Source organism: Manacus vitellinus, unplaced genomic scaffold (assembly GCF_001715985.3).
Source record: "Manacus vitellinus isolate BGI_N305 unplaced genomic scaffold, ASM171598v3 scaffold_1_pilon, whole genome shotgun sequence".
Taxonomy (NCBI): Eukaryota; Metazoa; Chordata; class Aves; order Passeriformes; family Pipridae; genus Manacus; species Manacus vitellinus.
In genome coordinates this window covers 31,466,959-31,489,886 of record NW_021939396.1, presented here as the reverse complement: position 1 = coordinate 31,489,886, position 22,928 = coordinate 31,466,959, and the positions used below count along the sequence as shown (strand labels likewise).

The 22,928-nt window shown below is 38.4% G+C and overlaps 2 protein-coding genes across 2 annotated transcripts in view; one reads left to right on the top strand and one right to left on the bottom strand.

The window, feature by feature from the left end:
• TERF1 (telomeric repeat binding factor 1) overlaps positions 1-14,115 on the top strand; it is a 23,989-nt gene extending 9,874 nt beyond the window's left edge. Inside the window, exons 6-10 of the mRNA XM_018079426.1 lie at positions 2,828-2,934; positions 3,927-3,992; positions 4,071-4,114; positions 5,158-5,219; positions 12,520-14,115. Of these exons, the coding sequence (XP_017934915.1) occupies positions 2,828-2,934; positions 3,927-3,992; positions 4,071-4,114; positions 5,158-5,219; positions 12,520-12,678 (438 nt within the window). The 3' untranslated portion in view covers positions 12,679-14,115. The remainder of the gene's footprint in view (positions 1-2,827; positions 2,935-3,926; positions 3,993-4,070; positions 4,115-5,157; positions 5,220-12,519) is intronic.
• Positions 12,268-22,928, bottom strand: part of SBSPON (somatomedin B and thrombospondin type 1 domain containing) — a 20,608-nt gene continuing 9,947 nt past the window's right edge. The window contains exons 3-6 of the mRNA XM_029959365.1: positions 15,945-16,139; positions 15,272-15,362; positions 14,277-14,453; positions 12,268-13,610 (exon numbers count right to left, since the gene is read on the bottom strand). Coding sequence (XP_029815225.1) covers positions 13,493-13,610; positions 14,277-14,453; positions 15,272-15,362; positions 15,945-16,139 — 581 coding nt within the window. The 3' untranslated portion in view covers positions 12,268-13,492. The remainder of the gene's footprint in view (positions 13,611-14,276; positions 14,454-15,271; positions 15,363-15,944; positions 16,140-22,928) is intronic.

Sequence of the window (22,928 nt, the reverse complement as noted above, 5' to 3'; positions counted from 1 at the left end):
AGAATTTCTCTTATGTTTACTTCCTATAAAAAAGTATTGAATTATTCAATTACAAAAGCACAGACATCTAAAGGTAATAAGAAGCAAATTTTAAATAAACAATTCTGAACTTCCTCTGTGTTTTCTATTTTCTTGCCCAAGAGACTAGACAACTTATTAAATGCATTCAAAGTATAAGACAAGGAATAGCTTTTAATGGTTTCACTTGACTGTCAGTTTTCAAGTTTATTTTTCAAGGCTATTTCTTTGAGTGTAAGAGGAGATCAAGGTTTGGAGGTATTGGAGAAGGCCCAGAACTGCATACTAGCATAGCTAGACCCTCTGTTGTTGCACCCCCACTGCCTGCACGTCTGTCCTACTTTCTGCACCAACACTACAAATCTTATTTTGAACAGTTATTTTAGGACATGGAGGAGACATCTTTGTGAAGAGTTTCCCCTTCTGTATAGTACATAATGGTTCCCCAGCAGTGTTCGCTACAGAAGAGCACTCCAGCTTCAATTTTAATATCTCTTCCCTTTCTTCTAGTGCCAGATGTAGGAGTATAATCATAGAATAGTTTGGATTGGAAGAAACCTTTAAAGGTAGTCTAATCCAACTCCCTTGCAATAAGCATGGACATCTTCAATTAGATTAGATTGCTCAGAACGGTGTTCAACCTGGCCTTAAATGTTTTCAGGCACAGGGCATCTACCTCATCTCTGAGCAACCTGTTCCATGTTACACCACTCTCATCATTAAAAAAAAAATAAATCCTTCCTTATATCTAATCTAAATCTTCCCTCTTTTAGTTTAAAACCATTAACCCTTGTTCCATCACAACAGACCCTGCTAAAAAGTTTGTCCCTGTCTTTCTTTTAAGCCCCCATTTAGGTACTAGAAGGTGCTAGCTATAAGGTCTCCCCAGAGCCTTCTCTTCTCCAGGCTGAACAACTTCAATTCTCTCAGCCTTTCCTCATAGAAGGAGATGCTCCACCCCTGTGATCAACTTAGTGGACCTCCTCTGGACCTGCTCCTGCAGGTCCAAGTCTTTTGTGTGCTGAGAACCCCAGAGCTGGATGCAGCACTCCAGGTGGAGTCTCAGCAGAGTAGGGGTGCAGAATCACCTCCCCTGACCTACTGACCACGCTGCTGAGGATGCAGCCCAGGATATGATTGGCTTTCTGGGCTGCGAGCGAACATTGCTGAGTCATGTCCAGCTTTTTATCCACTGTAAGGTGGTCTACATTGCTAAACTGTTTGAAGACAGCTTATTCTAGGTTAGTGTCAAGCTTGGAATCTACAAGCTTGCAGCTCCTACTGTTGATAAAGCTCTTGCAGTTCAAGAAACTCTTATAGGTTAGCTGCCCTAACGACAGTCTGCAGATAGTGCATTACGAGGCTAAAGGACCTATACCAAGAAAGCATTGATCTGAATTCTTTGTAATTTCTTGTTATAACTTTCATTTTTCTTTCAAAAGAGTTATTTTTACGGAAAAGTACAATTTGAAAGCTACTGTTAACTTGCAAAGTACAATATAGTTGATTTAAACTTTTTTTTAAACTAAATCCTTTTTACCTGTTTATCTATATGGAAAAATGTCCTCACTATCATACAGGTTTTGCTACCATCAGCCACTGCAAAACAGCCAGTATTTTGAAAACTTACATCTGAAAGATGTTGTTATGGGTAGTTATGAAATATGTGACAATGAAACACTTCTGTGATTGGAAGTATTCTGTGATCAGAATACTTTCCAGTGTTTTCATGGATGAATGATTGAAATAGAGAATGTTTTTATATTATCTCACTCTGGGAAATGTTGAGAGACTCTGCAAGTTACTGTGAAGGGCAGGTTAAGATTTCAAGACTACTGAAAACTGGATGGATGAAGGAAAATTAACAGGAGGAAAAAGAAAGCCCTGAAGAGCAAACTGATGAAAAGTGAGAGCAACAGACTAAGCAGCAAGAATTAATATTGAGCCTATAGTGAAGCTCTCAACTTTGAATCATTTTGATATTTCAGTGCTGCAAAGCAGGTCACCTTTTGGGATGTGTAGTGTTGGATGGAAGATGGTTGGCTCTGCTTAGTGCACAACTGGCAAGAATGACCTTTTGGACTAAGTTGGACTAAATGATTTATTTTTTTTTTTGAGAGTGTTTTTATTACCTCAAGTAAGTGGGAGAAATATAGGGAAAAGTACAAATCTTAGGATTGTCCGGACATTCTATAAAGAGTAATGAACTACTACGTCCTTCTCTTGGCAATGGAGGAGAAATAATCTTAGTTTGTGACTAAAAGTTTGAGCAGGATATTAGAAAAAAATATTTTGCCAGTGCAAGAAAGGTTATATTACAAGCCTAAGGTCTGACTAGACATGTCTTTTGAAAGTGTTATAGGCATGCTTGATCCTCACATGTGCTACAGAACTAGATAAACTTGTGAGACCTGTCAGTTTTCCATTTCTAACCTAGTTATAAAAAACAGATTTTGGCATACTTTGATAGTATTTGCAGTCTTAGTTAATCTCCATGATATACTTCACACCTTCATAAGTTTACTCATTATGCAAGTATTCATTGCATTTCTTTGTGTCCATATAAATATCACTTGCAGCTATGACTTAAAATTTCTCTGAGTTATTAGTTGATAAAGATCTTTATGGATTTCAATTTAGCAAGCTAGAGTTATTTTGAAACTACTTATTTTCATAGGAAAACCTCTGAAGCGTCTGTGAAATAAGCACTGTTAGTCCTTATAGAGAGTACACATATTAATCCCAGTGTGACCTACTATCTAGGTATTGGTTGGCTTTAATTTTAAGGTATCAATTCCATTTCTCACAGGAAGCCACAAAATATGCAGAGTCTAAAGGATTGGAAGCAATACCATTGCAAAACAAATCTATGAGTGTCAGTGAAAATGATGAAAGTAATTTGGTCACAAAACAAAGGTATGTATTAAGGATTATATTACTGAGGGATGTACTTGGACAGTAACTTGAAACTTGTAGAATTAAGAATAGGTAGAAGGAAGGACATTACATTCCAAACTGCTGTCCAATAGAAAATTAGCTACAAGCATATTCCCTATTTTTTTTAAAATTTGGGCTCTTCTATGGTTGTTACTTTTGACATTTACATCAAATAGCTTTGGTTAAGTTTAATTATTTGTAAATATGCAGAATTTTCAGTTTAAACAGCTGTCAATCTTGTATAACAATAAAAACATGAAAAGACTTTGCTTTTTTTAATACTTGATTGAGCACTTTTTAGTCCTGCCCTCCTAATTTCAGACTATAAGTCATCTCAAGAAAGAGAATAAGAAAATGGAATCAGGCTGTTATATTTTCTTTACAGCTGAACACAAGATTCTGTTGTTGATACTAATGTGAAGGGAAATAGTAATGTTGCTTCATAATTCTGGCAGTGTGAACCCTCAAAACGATTATTTGGAATATACTAATATTCTAGGTTTATTGCCTTGTTTTTCATGGAGAATATAACTGTAGTCTTTAGTTGGGATAGAGCTTCTATTTCTGCATTGTTATACTTGGAATATTTGGCATCATTTAGTTAAGGAAATCGACTCATGCAGACAGTATAGAGGAAGACATTTCACAAGTTTTGTTTGGGTTTTTGTTTGTTTTTGTTTTTGTTTTTTTTAGAAAGATAGCTCATGATACAATTACGTCTGAGAGATATGATGAAAGACTTGTTAAAAAACCCCTATGGAAGTAATTCCTGATGAAAAACTAGATGTGCAAAATGCTATCCATTTAAATGTGTGAGGCAAGATTAAGAGGGTTAATGGATTGATGCAGTTAGTGTTTGTATGCCACTGTTTCTGTAGAGAGATCTCAATATTTTTTTAATTTAAGTATTGTTGAATCATGTAAATGGCAAGTTGCTGCTTAGGAAATTTTTTTTTGTCTTTTTTTTCAAGATTGGTGACAGAGCAACAGTATATCACAAATCAGTCTCCTGGAGACATAAAAAAATCCACAGAAAGGTAAATTTTTTGTTGCTTTTGGTCATAGACTTTTCATGAAGTTCTGTGTATTTTTACTCCATTCTATGTTGCTTGCAGGCCTTATTCAGGGCAGAAACACACAGGGAGCAGAGTTCTTCAGAGTGAGTATTAGTTTACTTTTACACTTTCGAAACAGTCATGTCAAACACTTATTTCTAAGTGTGATTGGATTAATAAAAAAATGGTTGTGGGGGAAAAAACGCTACTAGTTTTTGTGTGTATTTTCTGTACAAGTGCAGGTTTGGTGGTTGCCGTATTTAGGAAGCTGTGAAGTGGCTTCTCTGGCAACTCATTTTGTGAAATCATTCACTATTTTCTGGTTTGCTTGGGGTTTTGTTTACTTTATTGTGATTTACAGTATTCTATGCAAAAGAAAACTGCCAGATGAGTACTGAAATTTGTCTCTTTCTGAATTTGGAGCTAGATAACTTTGGTGGGAAGAACTAAAGAGATTGGCTGATTGGAAAAACAAATTGTAGTGTAAAATGCACAAAGTTAGGATGTTTGTGCATTTTCCTGGTAACCCTAATTTAACAACATGGATAATGTAATATTTATAAGTAGGTTCTGAAGACCATTAGCAACCTCTTACCACAGAGAGATGAACTATATTTCTGTGTGTGGCCATGTTGTACATGGAAGGACAAACTCTTAAGATGCCTTGAATGCTTGCCACAGTTAAAACCTGATACATGTACTTGGAAATAATGCAATCTGTATACAAAGAATCATAGCTCTGATTGTTTGTTACTTCCATTCTCTCTATGTAAATGAGAGCAGTATGTATAGTAAAAATGCTTTTACCAAAATGAAATGTTTCATTATTGTGCACCAATTTTTACTTAATTAATTTAACTAATTAATTTAACTAATTAAAATATAATTCTTCTGTGAACTCTCTTGTATAGAAAATGTGGTGATTTTTTTGAACAGGCTATTTTTTGAATCTTTGGACTATGGTGAGATATCATGTGTATTCATATAAAAAAGTATATTTATATGTAATCAGACACTGAAATTTTCCCAATCTGTCATAACATATCAAAATAGGGTACGTTCTTGTCTCATGTAAATGGTAGAATGCAAAACTGCTGCCTTAATGGTGACTCCTCATTGTACTGGATGTATATTCACTGTCTCCTAGGTCTGAACAACGTACAGAATGTGGAAAACCATGAAGTTTCAGCTTGTGGCCGAAGAAGACAGGTTTGTACCATTCTCTGTTCTAAATTGACATAAAATTAATCTACACTGCACCGAATTTTTTTCCCAGCTTTATTTGACCTTCTCCAAAATGCCTAGACTTAAGATTCTGTAGATTACTCAAGCTGTGCTACAGCTCCTGAAACTGTTAAAAGTAATTTTTTTTAAAGAGAGGAAATAAAACTTATTCTGTGCACTCTCAAATATTATTGTTGCTAATGCTTCTGAGCCTTTAATTTGTTGAAATACGCTGTTTCTAAAGCTTAGTTTGATTCTTTTTTAAAAACGTGAAAAAATAAAAAATTCTTTCCACTGTTGGGGTTACAGAATTCAGGATGTCATTTGCCCATGAGAATTTTAGGCAAACATCAAAGACTACTTGTTTTCCAACTTAGAAGGTTAAATATTTAGCAATTTCATAATTCAATAATTTGCTCATGTTAGGTGAAAACATCTATTTGCTTGCGAAAATATTTTAGTTTTTATAAACCAAATGATAGGGTCTTCTTATAATGCTACATTTCAAATCGTCCTTTGCATTCTCTTCATGGGTGAGCCTACTTCATTTAATTACTTAAAATAATGCTGTTATGTTCACTAATGCCAGAATTCCCTGTTGGTGGGAAGTACAGAAGTGTATACCTTAATAGAAGGCAATTTGGTATGATGTTGGGGTAAACTGTTTCCAGCTAATTTTTGCCCATAGCCAATTTTCATTCATAATTGTTCAGCTTCTTACCATGATAACTAAGGAAATTAATATTAAATAAATGCATTGCCTTTGAATTCATTTTCATAATATCTCTTAGGAGGCAATTTGGAGTCTTTCCGTTTAGATAACAGTACAGGTTACCATCGTACATCCATTTTGGTGTGAGCTGTTTCATTTTTCTGGTGTTCATTTTGACATTTCATTTTTTGTATAACAGGGAGGGCCAAACCTGCTCATGTTTTTTTCCAGATTGTCATTGAGGAAAGTTGTACTTACTTCTAGTTCTTTAACCATTTCTACTGCAGTTGAAGTACGGGTTAAATCTTCAGTTACATGGTGTCCTCAAATTGGTTGAGGTCCTAATGAGAGCTCATCTATCCTTGCAGGTTAAGCCCCTATAAACAGTTTTTCACTTTCTCACAAATCTCAGGAATAGTTAAATCACTGAGAGCCTCTTTAAAAGCTACAGATACAACCAGTGCCCTAAAAAGAAAAAAAGAGCAGCACTTACTGGATTTGTTTGTTGCCTTTAAAAATATAATTAGTTTACTCCAAAGTATACTTGGATAGGTACCTTGTTAACCAGTGTCTGGTAAGCATGAACACTTCCATCAAGCTTGTTTTCAACATCAAGATTTAAACTGTTTGGATCACAATTGACAGAGAGCTAATGAGAACTTTGTGTTCACATATTTTCATGCTGAGGTAGTCTGTTATGGGGTCACCTACAAACAGTGTATCTAAGTCTAGGGCTTATGCACGCATCTTGTTAGAAAAAAATAGATGTTGTTTGCTTAGTTACATTGTTGTATTTCAACCTTAATTGAAATGTAAAGGCAAAATTTTTAGAAAAATGCATCTGATAGTAGCAAAGAACTCTGAAAATTTTATAAAAACTTGAATGAATTTTATGATTAAGAATTGTGTTTCTTTAAACACTTAGAAAAGTTGTAGGCACTTGCTGCCTCTGTGATATTTATACCATACTCCCTACCAGTGAGACTGCTTGGAAATATTCTGTAGAAAGCAATGATAATTGGCCTTTTACACGATAAATCTGCTCCTCTGCTTAATCATCTGGGTTATAAAATTGTCTACATGCATGAAAGAATGCAATGAATGTCAGAGCTGTCGACTTCTAGAACTTCCTTTTCCAAGTAGTCCCTCTTTCAATGTTGGCATTGTTTGCTCTTGTTTTGTAAATGGCATTTCATTGCAATGGTTCAGTGCCCATTTTCAGCCTTTCATTGCTGTGTTTTCAGTTAGCTGCAAATAACACTCTGCAGTGCTATTGAAAGCAAGCATACTTTATTTTCTTCTCCCTAAATTAGGGGATGCAAGTGTCACGGTATTTAGGGAACTGTTTGTACTCAATTTTGTATCCTGTCCTTTGAGTTGTTTAAAATCTGACTGACAGTTTCTTTAAATTAAAGAATGTGTCTGAAAATCTGGATGTTCAGAATTTAGTCAGACTTGTATGGGAAAAAAAATCCATATATTTAAACCAGAAGGAAAAAAATCAGAGCGGAGTCCCGTAATGCATAAAGGAAGACAGGTTACTAGAGGAGGACTGACTCTAAGGAATAACAAGATCTTTAGATATGACAGAGTATGCCTCTGCATTCTGCCTGGCAAACTCAAGCTTGCTCTGCCTGCATTCTAAGCTGGCCAGATGTCACGTTGCTCTGGACTAGGTGCCGTGATGATGTGAGCTCAAATGTAATGCTGCATTATGTCCAGGCTTTCAACCAGCCTTGGTAGCTTGTAACAGTGCAAAACTGGAATCTACAAAAGTGCTGTCCCAGAGGGGACAGGCAGTTCATCGGTCAGTGAGGTGGGAGGCAAGTTACTGCTCTGTGCAGCTCCTGAGTGAAGAGAAAAGATGACAGTCCCTGATTTACCTGTAAGGCAGGCTCCTCACTTGTATGTTAAACTGAAGAAATTTATTTTAAAAAACGAAAGCTCAATATAAGCAATTTAAAATCAAAACAAGCTAAACCAGCCCTTTTAAGAGCAAATGTAACTAATCATTGCAAGTAACAATAGTTGTAATTGTCTCTGATTGAAGTATTTGAATTATCTGGTGTTCTAGGTCAAGAATAACTCTGTTACTTGAATAAAGATTTTATTTAGGAAAGTTTTCTGGCATGCTCTGGAATGAACTACGTGATTCCAATGGAATCTCTGGCCTTTTAATAAAGTTAAAAAAAAACCAAACCAAGAGCCATTCACTGCTGATGTTGCAAAATATTTGTGGAACAGGAAGTATTGGAAAAAGGAAGTATTTTTGATAAAGGTTAGACTACTTTAGAGAAGTTTTAGGTTCCAAACCTTTTAGAAATACAGCTGAACTGCTATCACTTGTAATTCTTTCCCTGCTTAGTGAGGTTTGTTAGTGATCATAGTTTACTGAAGAGGCATTGATAGTTGCATTAAGCTGGAGTAGGTCCAACTTTGAGATGTAAAGTTTAGTCTTCACGTACATCCGCTTACACTTTGCATAGGTGTCACATTTTCCCTCGTTACAGAAAAACCAGGGTAGTGTTCTGATCAGGCTGAATGTTATCTAAGCTTCTCCCTCATACTCACGCCCCTGCCTTTCATGTTTGACTGCTGCTGACACTTCTAGCAACTTAAATTCAAGGGAAGTGGAGAACCATACAGAATGACACTCAGTTGTCACCTGGCCTATTCCCAATGTCTGAATTGATTTTGCTTTTAAGAGCAGAATCTTTTAAGGATCCCAGAAGGGTTCCAGGTCATACAGAGAGGAGATAATTTTATTTTTTTTTTGCTGTCTCCATGGATGTGGGATTTAGCACAAGGACCTCTTGTGCCACTGACAGTCATACCAGCTGAGCCTGGGTTTTCCTGTCCACCCTCCCTTGTGCACCAGCAGGATGGTATGTATTTGTCTAATGACAGCAGCCATGAGATTTACATTTCCACTGGGTACGTTATTTGCAGATTTAAGTGATGTTCATTCCCCTGTAATTCATATATTTCCTCACACTTATCAGATCTACTAGTTGGCTTTAACTTTCTGTAAGTTGAGGCTATTCCTTTGCATCCACATTTCCCTTTCTGCCCAGTTCTTTACAATTTTGAAAGTTTCAGTTGTAAAGGTGAGCCATAACATGATTTTCTAGTCTTCCCTTTTGCTTTATAGCCAACACCATTTATCCATTTGTTAGTTGGAAGTGTTCTGTTACTTATAGGAGAAGGTTTTATACATACTCTGGTAAACCAACCTTTCTTTTAATCCACAAAGTTCCAAATTTTAGGCCTTCAGATTTAGCCATTTACAATTCTTATGGCTCTTGTAGAGTTCTGTAAACATTTTTTATTCCAATTGAGTTATTCCAATTAACCCAAGGCTTTATTAGCAAAGGATTAGTCAATCAGTCCCCTGTCACATAAGGATTGTATACATTTAATCTCAGGAATGCTCACAACTCAACCAGGTTCTGCTGGCTACAAAATTGTTAAGGCATGTTAGAAGTGGCCACCTCCTCCAGCAGCCTCATCCCAGGACCCTCTTGTCTGGTTGCTGGAGCCCAGTGTGGAGTCCAGGGAACCTGGGTTCACTACTCAGGCAGTGGCTCCTGCTTTCCCATCTGCAGGTTTGCCTAGTAACAAAGCTGAACACAAATCCAAGAGGCACACATACACAGGACACTGCCACTGAAAAGGTGCTGTCCTCAACACCACCCATGTGTGGTACCCGTGTAAGACATAAACACAGCGGAGTCCTCTTCCCTTGTCTGTCTGGTAGAGGTGTAAGTTCGCTGGTGAAGGAACACACCCCCTTCTCTAGGTTCACAGGCATGTGAATATTTGCACATGCCCAAGTATGGGAACAACCTTTCTGCCTGCCTGGTACCCCTGCCCACATCACAGCCCTCCCATTCCTTTCATAGGGCCGTAACTTCCTGGCTGGTGCAGATGGATGCACCAAATATGAGCACTCTTCTGGCTGTACTGCACTGTACACTTGCAAGATGTCTCCCTTTCAGGTAAAGGGTGAAATTTTCACTCATTCAAAGAGACAAAAGAAAAGACAGAGGGAGCCTGTGCCTCCTGGGTGGCAGCTCACAGTCACTGCTTCTGGGATGACCCTCCAGCCTGATGATAACCAGTAACTCAAAGGAAAACTACAAGACACACAAGGGCTCCTCTTGGTCATAACATCTGTCCAGCAGACCAGACCCGCATTACAATTACCTTTCCCTCTTTTAGCTGGCAGAGGGGTGCCTGACTGACCTATATTAAAGCTGGGATTCAGCAGCCCCCACACATTGCAGGAGCCTACAGATGACCCTTGGCTAAAGCCCCAACAGGGATTTCAAAAGATTCTTTACCTTCCAAGCAGTGTCAGGGATCAGCCCATGGTCTGCCTAAGCGAAGCAGGATGTGTGAATCCCATTCACAGCACCAGATGCTGTTGTGGAAATAACCTGAATTGCAGTTGAGATCAGTTGGTGGCTGTGATGATAGGAGAGGACAGGGAGCAGCAGTGATGGCCTTTGCTGATGTGAATTCTGCCCAGCAGGGACAGCTATGGAGTTCTATAACTTTTACAAACAGTTTTTTCACGAAAATTGTGTCAGATAAGCAGCTTATGGTACATAACAGCAGCAAATTCAATTCCTCAGATGAAGAGGCTCGAGTCAGTACCTTCTTTTACAAATAGTTCACTCTTTTGGCAATTTAAATTGTTCTGACTGGCAAGACCATTAGCTGCAAATGCTTCTTAACTCCTGAGGCCCGCAAAGGCCTATTCAACATTACCAATTTTAATTTCACACACTGAACATAAGTAATTGCAGTGCTTTTGATCACTTGCCTGTATAAATTTTGTAGTACTTTTATGAGCAAAAACTCTGACTTTTTTACTATTTCAGAGCAACTCCAAAATCAGTACAACACAGGTGATGGTTAAATGCAGAAATAAAGGAGTCTTTTGGTTGGATTTTCAGCAGTCATTTGCTCATGACATGCACATAAACACATGCGGATTTTGTAAGTCTGGTAACTAATGATTTTTAATATGGAATCTGTTGGTGATTACAGAAATGCCAGCATGAGACCAGTGAAAATTGACCATTTGTCTCCTTTCATAACTTACTGCAGTCCACGAGACTGTCAGAAGAAGCAGGATCCCTCCTGTGCAAGAAGCAGAACTAAACATAAATAAATTAAATGGAACAGCTGCACAATACAATTCTCTGTGCATCTCAATCTCATTAATGTTTTTAAGTTTTTATTTTTTCTGTAAGTTAAGCCTTTGCATTTCAGGTTTGAGGGAATAAATTTAGAAAGAACATGCTATCAAACTGCAGTTTCAAGTAGAAATTGATACTTACTTTTTAGAAACAGTTTTTCTACACAGTTATTTCACCTGAGGATTCTGTCCTATGCTTGCATAGATAATATGCAATTCAGTTTGCCTGAGGAGGTGCTGATCATACATCAGTGTGATTAGTTGTGTATTAAGCAAGCAAGGATTCGAAGACATTTGTGGAGAGTCAGATTCTAGCCAAATAAGTTGTTTTAAAATAATTTCATAATAAAGTTGCTAATGCTATTTCAGAGTGAAAAAATTGACTGCATCTAATACCCCTTATACATACACATGTCAAAAAATGTAGTAGTTAAAGACATCAGAGGATATATAGAATTTGTAAATTTTTGTTATATAGATGTCTATTTTTATGAAGTTATGCTAAAGGAAAATTGATAATTGGTTCTCCCTCGCACTTTTCTGTAAAGGTAAGATTTTTAAAATCAAGAATTTGATTTTTAAAAATTCGGTTTTCTTTTACCCTGTCTGCAGTCCTAAAACTCTTTGTATTGAGGTATTTGTACCAAGAAGCAACTAAGAAAGAACTGGAAGGGATTGCTTACAGATGTATAACTGCAAGTAATTTTCTTTTACTTTCATGAGAGAAAAGTCATGCCCTGAAGATTAAAAAGCTTGTAACTCATGGCAATCAGACTTAAGTAGTAGGCTCAACAAATGGCCAAAAGCAAATGCATAGCTGTTAGCTGAGAATATGACTGATGTCACTTTCAAATGCAATATGTATAATTTTGCTTCTATAAACATTTTAAATATTGGGATTTGTTCCTGAGCACACTGAAATTCTTTTGTTGTTGGTAAAAGGTGTCTTGATTCTCAGTTCCTGGCCTAATGTGTAACAGAATGCTTTCACTAGGATCAATCAAAGTTTGCCTTGGCTCAATTAGCTTATAAAGTACAATTTTGGAAAGCATTCTTTGAAGAAAGCAAACCTTGGCCCAATATCTTTTTTCTTTTCCTCCTCTGACTTGTGAACATTGAAGCATGCTGTTCTCTTTCCAGGTGATATCTGCTAATGTGTTGTAAAACTTGACTTGATAACCTTTGTTGTTGTATTTAGTTTCAAGATTCAGATTCAAGTTTGAAAACAAACACCCTCTGACACCTGTACTCTGTAATAACTAGAGAGCAGTATGAAAACTTGCTTTTATGTTTGCTGTAAGGTTAGCTTTTACATTAATAGCTTTCTCTGTTCACATATCCAGTATTTTTCTCTGTTCTTCCCCTAGCGATGGACTTACAAAGAAGACTTGGAACTGAAATCAGGAGTAAAGATGTTCGGAGTGGGTAACTGGGCTAAAATTTTGGCCCATGGTAACTTCGACAACCGAACAAGTGTCATGTTAAAAGACCGATGGAGAACATTGTGCAGGATTGACCTAGCCTAGCTTTCCAGAATAACAACTTATTTTAGTCTCAAAGTGTCCAGCAGTGTTGTTGTCCTAAAACGTGAAACAGAATAGTAATAGGTATAAAACATTTATGTAAGCAAAGTTGTTCAGGTGATGACTTTAATGTGAAGCCTAATACATAGTGTGAACTTTATGGCAGATGAACCTTGGCTAATATTAAAAAAGTTCCTTATTACTAGTTAAAAATGCTCATGTGTAATAGTGACATGAAGTTCTGGGAAGTCTACTTCCTTAACACTGACTGTGGAGTCACCTATGAAGGTGGGTGAACATGAGAACTGAAATGTAGAGGAAGAATACTTACGCACTTGTAGTATAAACAACTGTCTAGATGATGCTGGGAAGGAATCAAGGATCTAAACTGAAATCTGGTTTTAACACTCAAACTTTCATTTTTATTTACTCTTGCTATTCAGTGATGACAGTAACTATCATCAGACTTGAGAATGTTTGGCTGGCTTGCTACTGAGTAGGAGCAGTGCCTGTAGACAGGGCTGTGGCCAGTAGAGAATGCGAACTTCAGGAAAAGCAACCACTATGATTAGAAATATTAGCTCTTAATTACCAAAGAGAAACATGGAAACATGCTTCTAGTGTTCTAATAGAAAATCAGTCTTAGCATTTTGTATTAAGGCAGAGAGAGTTTCCCAAAATGCTTCTTCTAAAGTTCTGACTCCTTTAAAATTTGTTTAGGCTCCAGAAAATGCAGCATAAAGATGTAGATTTCTTGGCATTGATGTTAATATTCTCAATCTTTTTGTTGTTGCTGTTTTAAAGGTCTTTTAAACTTTTATGTAAAAATAAAGCTATGCACCAGGGGACATGAACAGTGTTCCAGTTGCCGAATCTTCTTCCAGGTTCCTTGGCACTGAGAGTTGCCAACTGCTTCCCAGTGTAAGATTTTACCTCTGAAATGTGACAATAAATGAGGAATTAGAAGACTGAAAATTGTGTATTTCATGTTAATGGGTTATGTAGTATAACATGTCAGAAGATTTTATTTGCTTAATCATGTAGGACTCATCTAGCTCTTGAAATGGTTTATGGAGCAGGCACTATATTCTGAAGTATATATATACAGGATGGTGGATTGAGTATCTGGTTGTACAAGTATCAAGTTGTATGCATATTAATGAAAGTATGGATCAAGTAAAAATCTGTTATGAATAATAAATGTCTACTTTCACATTTAGTTTTCTATAAACCAGGTATATAGGTTTGAGGGGCGTACTGATGCACTGCTATTAAACCTGCAATCAGATTTGGATTATGACAGGAAATACCATTTTTATGTAAAAGTGCCTGTAACTGTAAAAAGTCCTCTTGCACTACAGAAGTTGCATTATTCCTTCACAATTGTAAATAAAGCTTGCAAAGCATTGAACTCTTATATTGAAATGACTTCCCAATTCTGTGAGAACTGAAAGGGTAAACCTTCTGAGCTCTACAAGTGGTATGAGCTGTTTCGGTTTTTAGGTATAATAAATGCAGCTTTTAATGAGACCTTGAGAAGGTTTAACTTCTGTACTGAGTTTTGCTCCAGAAGAGAGAGAAGAAAAAAAGGCTTTATTTACCCATCTGCATTATGGCCATCCCCAGCACAGCGATGCGTGTCGATGTTCATAGCTGGAGCCTGGCAGGCAACGCACACAGTGTGTCCTTCACGTAGGTACTGCATCCAGCGAGCATATGGCCGATTCTCCAAAGCACAGTGGTGTGAAAGTGACTCTGTTCTAAACTCCACACAGTATCTGCTCAGCAGAAAAAGTACTAGATTAGTTATGATAGATAAAGCACAAGCTTTACTTTGAATGTACTTACCAAACAGGTGGTATTTGTGAAGTGCAAGTTAGACATCATCATTGCTAACAAGTCTCTTTCTGACCTAACCTAATCAATGGATTCTTAAAAACTTTCTGCAAACTATTTCTCATTCTATGCTCCAGTCCAGTGCTTTATGTATAATCCCACTTTCTGGTTGTGTTCTGTATTCTTAAATTATGTTGAAAAGCAGAACTTGGTAACCCATACTTTTGCTTCTATTCTGCTGAAGGAGAAAATGGAAAAGAGACTAAGAATACCAATGGGATTTATTGTTCTGGGGAAAATAGCACAGGACAAAGCATTATGAGCTTACAGACCCAGTAACAGCCTAATTTAAACTTCATAGCTATCTCTACTGGTAGTCAAACAAAATTTTTTATCAATTGTGTCAATTAGTTTAAAAAAAAGGTCTCTTGAGACCAATCACCCACTTTATGAGTTCAGATGCCTAAGTCTAATTTCTTAGACTTACACTTAGGACACATTCAGCTTTGGTTTAGCATTATGTACTGTTGGCTTTCAAACACAGCTGTCATCACATTTACCATGATCCCAATGTCTAATTCAGGACAATTAGCAAGTAATAAAAAACAACGTCTAGAACATGCAAATAAACTGCATGAAAGAAAACCCGTACAAGCTGTAGCTTATTGTTTAATTGTTGCAAATTTCATTACACTTTTCTCTGTAGCCAGCTACTTTCTACTGAGCAAGATGACCCACATGCATACGATAAACAGATTACCCAGCTGCTTCTTTGTCTGAAGGCCAGAGAGAAGATACTGCTCGTCGCTTTCTTTCTTTACCGTATTCAGAGGTTGTTATGAAAGCAGGGACTGAGGAAGAAAACAGTTATGGTAAGGCAGCAAGACAATAGCTGAGCCGTATTTCAGTTACTGTAACGGCGGATGAATGAATTGGGAGCTTGTGGATGGTTATGTGATGTTGGCTGACTTTACTGAAAAAGTGGTAAAATGTTGGCGACATCAGATGTCAACCCCATTCCCTGCAGCTAAGCTCTCCTTATTCAGAAGAAAAATATCTAGAAATGGATGCCATCTAGTCTGAGGAAGTAGGATGTGCTGGAATCCTACAAAGAGTACTCTTTCCCGTTTCATGCTGAATTTGTGTTCTAACTTTGCACAGATATAATTTGATACTTACTGAGGGGCTTATGTCCAGAAACTGAAGGGAGTGCATGAAGCTTAATTTGGTTGTTTACTTAATAGAAATTAAGAAATGCCAGAGTGGGGAAAAAATAATAAAATAAATAGCACTATGACAGTAGAAAGCAACATTTTCAATTGTATTTTTAACCACCTATCTACAGATAGATGCTTTTTTTTTTCCTGTTCATTAATATCAGTAAAATTCATGGCAGCCTTGATGGACACAATGTACAGATAAAGACAGAATACCATGTTCATGGCCGCAGTCCTCCCCCTGGTAAGTCAGGTATTCCAGGCAGCCAGCCTTCTCCTCCAGAGCCGGACAAGGTTCCCCACCATTTTTAGGTTCCTGTTGTACGTAGCGCCTGCGTATTCGCAGACCGGGATGACACTGTTCTGCACAGCCACTCCAATGACTCCACTCCCCCACAACACACGGAAGAGCTGCAAAGGAGTATTGAAACATTACTAGTAGTCAAGGTTTCTGTTTTATCCTAATTGCTTTTTTCCTTTTTTCCTTTTATTTTAAAAGTTTTAAATGCTCTTCCAGGAGTTTTGCATCCTCAGATTTAACATTCAAACTTGCCTGCAGTGCTTGGCTCCATATTTGATCCCTTGTGTATAAACAAGCAGCCCCTCATCAAAATCTTTCACTACAGCTATGAGGTTCTTCTGTACCCTCTTCTGAAGCATACAGCATTAGCCCCAAAGGAGACTAGCTTATGGATTATCTAGACCAGAGTGGTCTGACCTATGCTGGCGGTTCCTACACCACCAGATTTTGTTAAAAGGCTGGAACATTAAGTAGCAGAACTCAGGAAGCCTTTCAGCACTCTTGATTCCCCTCAGATTGATTTGTAACCCTTTTTTCCTCAACACTTAAGTAAGAACCAGTGCCAGAGCTTTGTTGCCCTATTATACACAGGGTGTCGTACTCCATGGTTCTTGCTGCAAAGACAATTGTTGGTGAATATTTTGGGGCCCTGCTCATTCCCAACTATAGAACAGTCCACTGAACATTTGAATTTTAGTTTTCATGGACAACAAACTTCCTTTGAACTTAACCAAAACATTATGGAAAAAGTGCCATTATTTTGAAAGTAAACTTTGAATTGTAAGAAAATGCATTTCCCTCTAGCAGAGTATCAATAGCACAGGTACCATATACTCACACCTTTGATCTCTCCTAACCCAGCCTAATAGAGATTCAAAGAACTTCTCTCTTTGCACATATTAAGTGTGCTCACTGAAGGTCTCAGACGAAGAAAGAATGAAAACTGCTTTGGTTTGTATTTTGTGGCATTTTTCTGGCGACTATTGAAACCTTTAGCCCAGTTGATGGCCCTTGATATGTTTTTGGTTAAATAACATCCAGGTTCTTTAGAAACAGACTAAATCATCATATTATGTAGAGAATGAACCCTTATGTCATGTTTGTCACTTCTTTCTGTGAGAGCTGTACATGGTAGACTTAGCATCTCTCATTTTCAGCATTGTCTTTAAACTCAAAAATCAGATCTGTTATCCAGTAGCCATTTCCTTCCTTAGTTTATTCTCTGCAATGCATCTAATAATGATGGCATGCTCTGTGTCGTTCTCATATTAAGCATGATATACATGTTTCTGAGCTAGAGTTCTCCCTTCTCTTGCATTTCTCTTTTATATTCTGGCAAAATAGTTGCTCTGTGTCAGCCTTGCTAATGAATAATATGCCAAATATCTGGAAAAAAAGTTTTGCAGCCTGAATCCCAGAGAATACAGAAACAGATGATGGATACATTATTCCTGAGTAAGAAGCTACACAACACATGATTCTTCACTTTATTTGTCCATTAACATAGTATGCAAAACACACAGAGGTTTAAAGTGTTTCCATGAAGGTGAACTTCACAGAAAACTCATGAAGACTCGTCTTCACGAACACCAAGTCCCAGGTTTTGAAAACTGTATGGCCTAATAATTTCCCCTTTAGCAGTCAAAATGAATACTACAGCTCTTCAAAACAGTACTGCACACTGAGCCCTGAGGGGCTGAATGAGGATGATCTCTGGGTGCTCACTGATGAAACAAACACAACCCTTCCAACAAGGAACTTGAAGTATACACAGCCTTAGCAGGCACTGCAGTGAAAGAGGAGATAAGAAAAATGTCACACACATGGGCATCCATCAAGAGAAAGAATTCTTTGAGAACAAGCAATCATTTCCTTGCCTGAGTTGTCCTCAACCTGTGCCCTGCGAGGACATTTAATCTGACCAGTGGTCCATTTCTAGTAGCCTCTTTTCCTGAAGGCCACCTGGTAAGTGCTTCAGGTTGGACAGTGGTACAAAATACACATTATCATCAATGGCTGGGCTGTCTTAAATTGGTTCTGAATTGTTTGGGTTGTGCTTCTCATTATCTAGTTAAATAAAACTTTTTCCTTTCCCATATATGCTGTTTCTCATTAGCTTGTATTGGAACATATCACATGCTTTTGATTTTTTTTCTATATTTCCTGATTACAATTTAAATCCTCAAGAAGCTTAAAAGCTTAAGCACTAGTTACATACTTATATCAGTGTTGCAGAAAAGTGATGGGACCAAACTAGTCTTTCAGGAAAATATTTTATGCCCTTTGGGATTCTCCCAGTATAAGACATCAGGAAGAAAGAGTAGAATGTGATAACCTCCTTAGGGTTTGTGACTTTTCTCATAAAACGTAGAAATTGCCATGTTTGCTCTGTCACTACATCTCTGATTTCTTGGAGCACTACCAGTATCGTAAAGCAGATAAAACCTCTCAAAGAGGCTACTTGGCAAACGTCCCTACCACACTACCATAATTCCCCTCCTCTGTTCTCACTGTGCACTGTTGTAACCAAACTTGTCCACTTTTAGTGCCCTGACAGCACTAGGTGTATGAGTGGCTGAGGATGCTGCATCTCACGCCCTAAGGAACCCTCCTGAAACAGAACCACTGAGCTGCTCTGGATATTGGACCACCAGTTGTCCATTGTGCTCAACAACTAGCATTCTCTGGTGTTTTCTTCTATGTACAGATAAACCCCTTCCCCGACAGCCCCTGGGTATGATTTGTAGAACAGCACTGGGAAATAAGAGAAAACAGCTCCCTTTGCCACATGCAGATACCTGACACTGCACCACCAGGCACTGCCCTCAGACACATCTGGGTACCCCAAGGTACACGACACAGCCTCTGTGGCTGTGAAGATACCATGCTGACATGTTGCAGCATAACCCTCAGACATTTGTTTCAAGCATTGGGAACTAGAAAAGGAAACTAGTGATAGTAAAAATGTCTTAGACCCCACAATGGGATAGCCAAAACAAGTGCTAAATGTACTATGGACCTGACAGTCTTTGCCACCTGGCTGCGGGGTCAGAAAACAGTCCTTGGGCCCACTCTATTTAATAATACTTCAGTGGATAGACTTCAGTGTCTGATCACACATCTACAAATCATTACCAGAGTACCCAAAAAAGTAAGTGTCTATCTAGCCTGTTTCCTTATCTGTTGACTCTCTTCCAAGCTGGCCTGCATACGTAAGAATTTCCACATAACTTTAATGCCATATTAGCACCTTGATATGCAGGTAGCATCAGGTCTAACATCACATTTTCCATGCAGGAAACTCCCAAAGGGACTAGTAGCTGCATAACAAATAAAGCAATGACTTCATGTCTTACTGGAATTAAACCAAGCTGACAGTTAAATACTGGTCATCTGTGGCAATGCATGGCAATGTTATGGTTATCAAGATTTAGAACAAGAAGGATGAATTGCCTCAGTCATGTGGAAAAATATGAATATTGGGTTACTAGAATGGAATTTAGTCGGCAGGATAATAATGTCGTTCTTGCAGTCAGTACCCAGCAACTATTAAGGGACAGTACGTCAATTTTGTGTCTCATTGGAAAGATGTCAAATTCCTCAGCATGACAGAGAATGGGTCCCAGAGATGATATACAAGGAACGGTGTCACCTTTTGAAATACAAAAAGAAGTATCAGGGACCCATAGCTACATCTTTATGGTCTCTATGTTGCTATTGTTTCAGCTTAGTTAACATGACAATGGTAGATGATGATTTGTTGAAAAACAAGGGAGATGCAAGTCAAAGGAACCTGAATTATAGGACTTGTGCTCAGATACCTACTGTGGAAGCTAGCGGAATTTCAAAAATACACTGAAAAATTACATTGCTATCTTATGAATCACAGATTGAGTGGTCAGAACTTTTTTCTTGTCTTCCATTTACAGCACTGTGAATCATAGATCTTTTTTTCTGAGTCAAATTCCATTTAATTTTTTCTCATGTCTGGGAAAAAAGGAGGATTACTATATGTTCATTGCACAACATACATTGCAATGTATAAGGATCTGTGGATTTTCTCAGAGTAACCACTTCAGTTCAAGTGACAAGCTCATTCATTTCTCAGCTTTCTTCTTGTACAGTAGTTCCAATTTAAAATACTCTCTATGTACAAAAACATTCTTTCATCATTGTTAGAATTATAAAAAAATTTATTTTAAAACTCTTGGACTTAAGTTCGGAAGTCTCTGGGCTTCTGCTGAGCTATCTACTTATAAAGTACTAGATCTACTGCAATTTTTAGGCATAACAGAATTTAAGTGCACCATTGGCAGCTTTAGGAAGCCACTCCCTTCAGTGTTTTCTATTATTTTGGAGCATTGTTTTTTTATTATTCTTAACACATTTCTTGATTACCTATCCTTGAGGCACTTTACACTTTTCCTAAATACTCCATCCTGTTAAATATTTGCGAAAGGATGAAATGTCATTTCAGCAGGTGCTGAAATCAAGAGTGGTGAACAGGTTGACAAACAAGCTGTAGTACAAGAACCATTGATCACCTTTCTTCACATTTATGTTTTCAAGTTTTGAACTTTACATTCAAAACAGTGAACTATGCCAATAAACACTCTTGATGTCATTAAACACATAGACAGAATTTAGAAAGACTCAATAGGGAGACCTCGATATCCAACAGGAACAAAAACAACTTTAAAATTTCCAACCATACTTGTGTAAGTTGATACCAACTCCCACTGGAACTATTTGGAATTTCTGTTTATTCAAAATACAACGTAATGACTTGCCATGGAAATTATATATGATCATTTGCCTTTAAAAGAATGACTTGTGAATTTTGTGAAACTTGGAAGATTTGTAGTTTTTGAATGTATGAGTTCAAGGATCACTTTCCCAGGCTGTTAAAATCCTGCCCTCCCATGCTTACACCCACCCATGCCAAATGTGCTGTTAGCTCTGCTTGTGTTAGCATTGGAGTTCACACAACTGGGCAGTGAGGCAGTGCAGGGAGTTGAACCAATCAGAAACGGGTAATAGAGAAAACAGAAATAATTCCCTGTGGGTTTACCTCCCTGAAGTGGGCCACCAGAGACTGTCAAATTCTGGCTCTGGTGCAGGAGAGGCAGAGAGACAGAGACTTCACGGAGACTCCATCTTCCTGCCTGGATCTAGGGCACCCACTGCCCACACAGGGTACAAGAGAGGCGGCACAAACACGTAATGCCTTTTGAGGAAACCACCACTGAACATGAGACAAAAAATACCATCTCGATAACAGTGGGGCATCATCAGATGCCAGAAGTCATGGTAAGGCAAGTGTTTAAACTAGAACTTTTCAAGCACAAGTTTGAGCTTCTTTTTGAAGAGCACAGAAATTTTTTTGGATTAGAGCTTCATTTTAATGCTAATACTGGGCACGTTTATCAACTCTCTCCTTTTATACTTGAATATTAAAAATCATATTGTTTACTGAAAATATGTGATATGCTCTGACTGTATGACAAGCAAGCATTTTGTCAGTTCTCCCCCTATTGATTTTCCTGAATGATAGAACACTGTATTTTAAAAATGCTAATTTTAAAAATGCTACCTTCTGTTATACTCTATGGTGCATTTTTTTCACCATGTTATTCTGGTGAGATTATTTAGTGGTGAGAGAACTGACTGTATTTCTTCCGGAGACCTGAGGTCAGAGTTCTGCTCTGCTGAGTTCTTCTGTGAAGCTTTATATCCCTTAGGACGTGTCTACAGCATCTGACAATCGTACTCCCCCTTCCCAGTGCAGGCAAACATAAGCCATCTTGGGTCCCAAAGATATGTGGCTGTGTCAGCATGGCACTGAGCCTGCTAAATGCACCCTAATTAGCAGAACTGTGCAGCAAAGGCTCATGATTTTTTGGCTGTAGGCTGGCATATGTCCAGCCAGCTGGGAGGAGACATTCAGCTGAGTACTAGTGCTGCACCTGCAAAGCAAGGGCTGTGTCCTACATCAAAGACAGAGGGAGGGAGGACAAATTGTGAAGACCCCAAAGAGTAGAAATACCACAGAAAGAGGCAGTGTGAATATCTACAAAGTTGCTACTCAGTTTGGTAGAACTGGACCACTTTTCCTGCTTGCCACTGCTGCCTTGGGGCCCAGGCCTTCCCCCAAGGGCTGGCAGAGGACTCTTTTACAGAATGACAGAATATTCTGATTTGGAAGGGACCCACGAGGATCATTGAGTCCAACTCTTAAGTGAATGGCCCTTATGGAAATCAAATCCATGACCCTGCCATTATTAGCGCCACATTCTAAACAAATGAGCTTGCACTCATTCTCCTATGCTCATTTTAAAACCCTTGCCTTCACAGTAAATCCTTGCTGATTCATACCCCTAGAAATGGGGCCAAAACCTCACAGTGGGGATTTCCCCAATCATTTCATTGCTATTTGTTTGTCAGGATGTGAGGAATCAGCTGAAAGACACAGACGGGTGCTAAATGAATCTCCCTGCTGTCTCTGTAATTGGACACACCCCCTGCAATCAATGTGTGTTCGGGACTAGCACGAGGGTAAAGTAAGTAACATAAAATTTTAGAGGTAAAATAACTTCAGACTGTCACTGTACTACAACTGATCTGGAAACCTTGCAGATGTCTGGCGAGAGAAAATTCTCTGCCCCCCTTCCTGCGCCTGCCGCTATTCTGGCGCTGCCCCAGCCTGGTCCCTCTTCATGCCCTGGCCCGGGGCTGGGGACGCCAGGGAGGGAGGAATCTGGCCCCCCCGCAGCCCTCAAGCCCATGACCGCACGCCCCAGCTCCCAACCCCAGCGACACCTCCATCCCGCGAAGCGTCGGCAGGTAGAGAGATCCCTGTACCTGGAGAAAGGGCCGGGGGTGCGGGGTCCCGCCCGGGC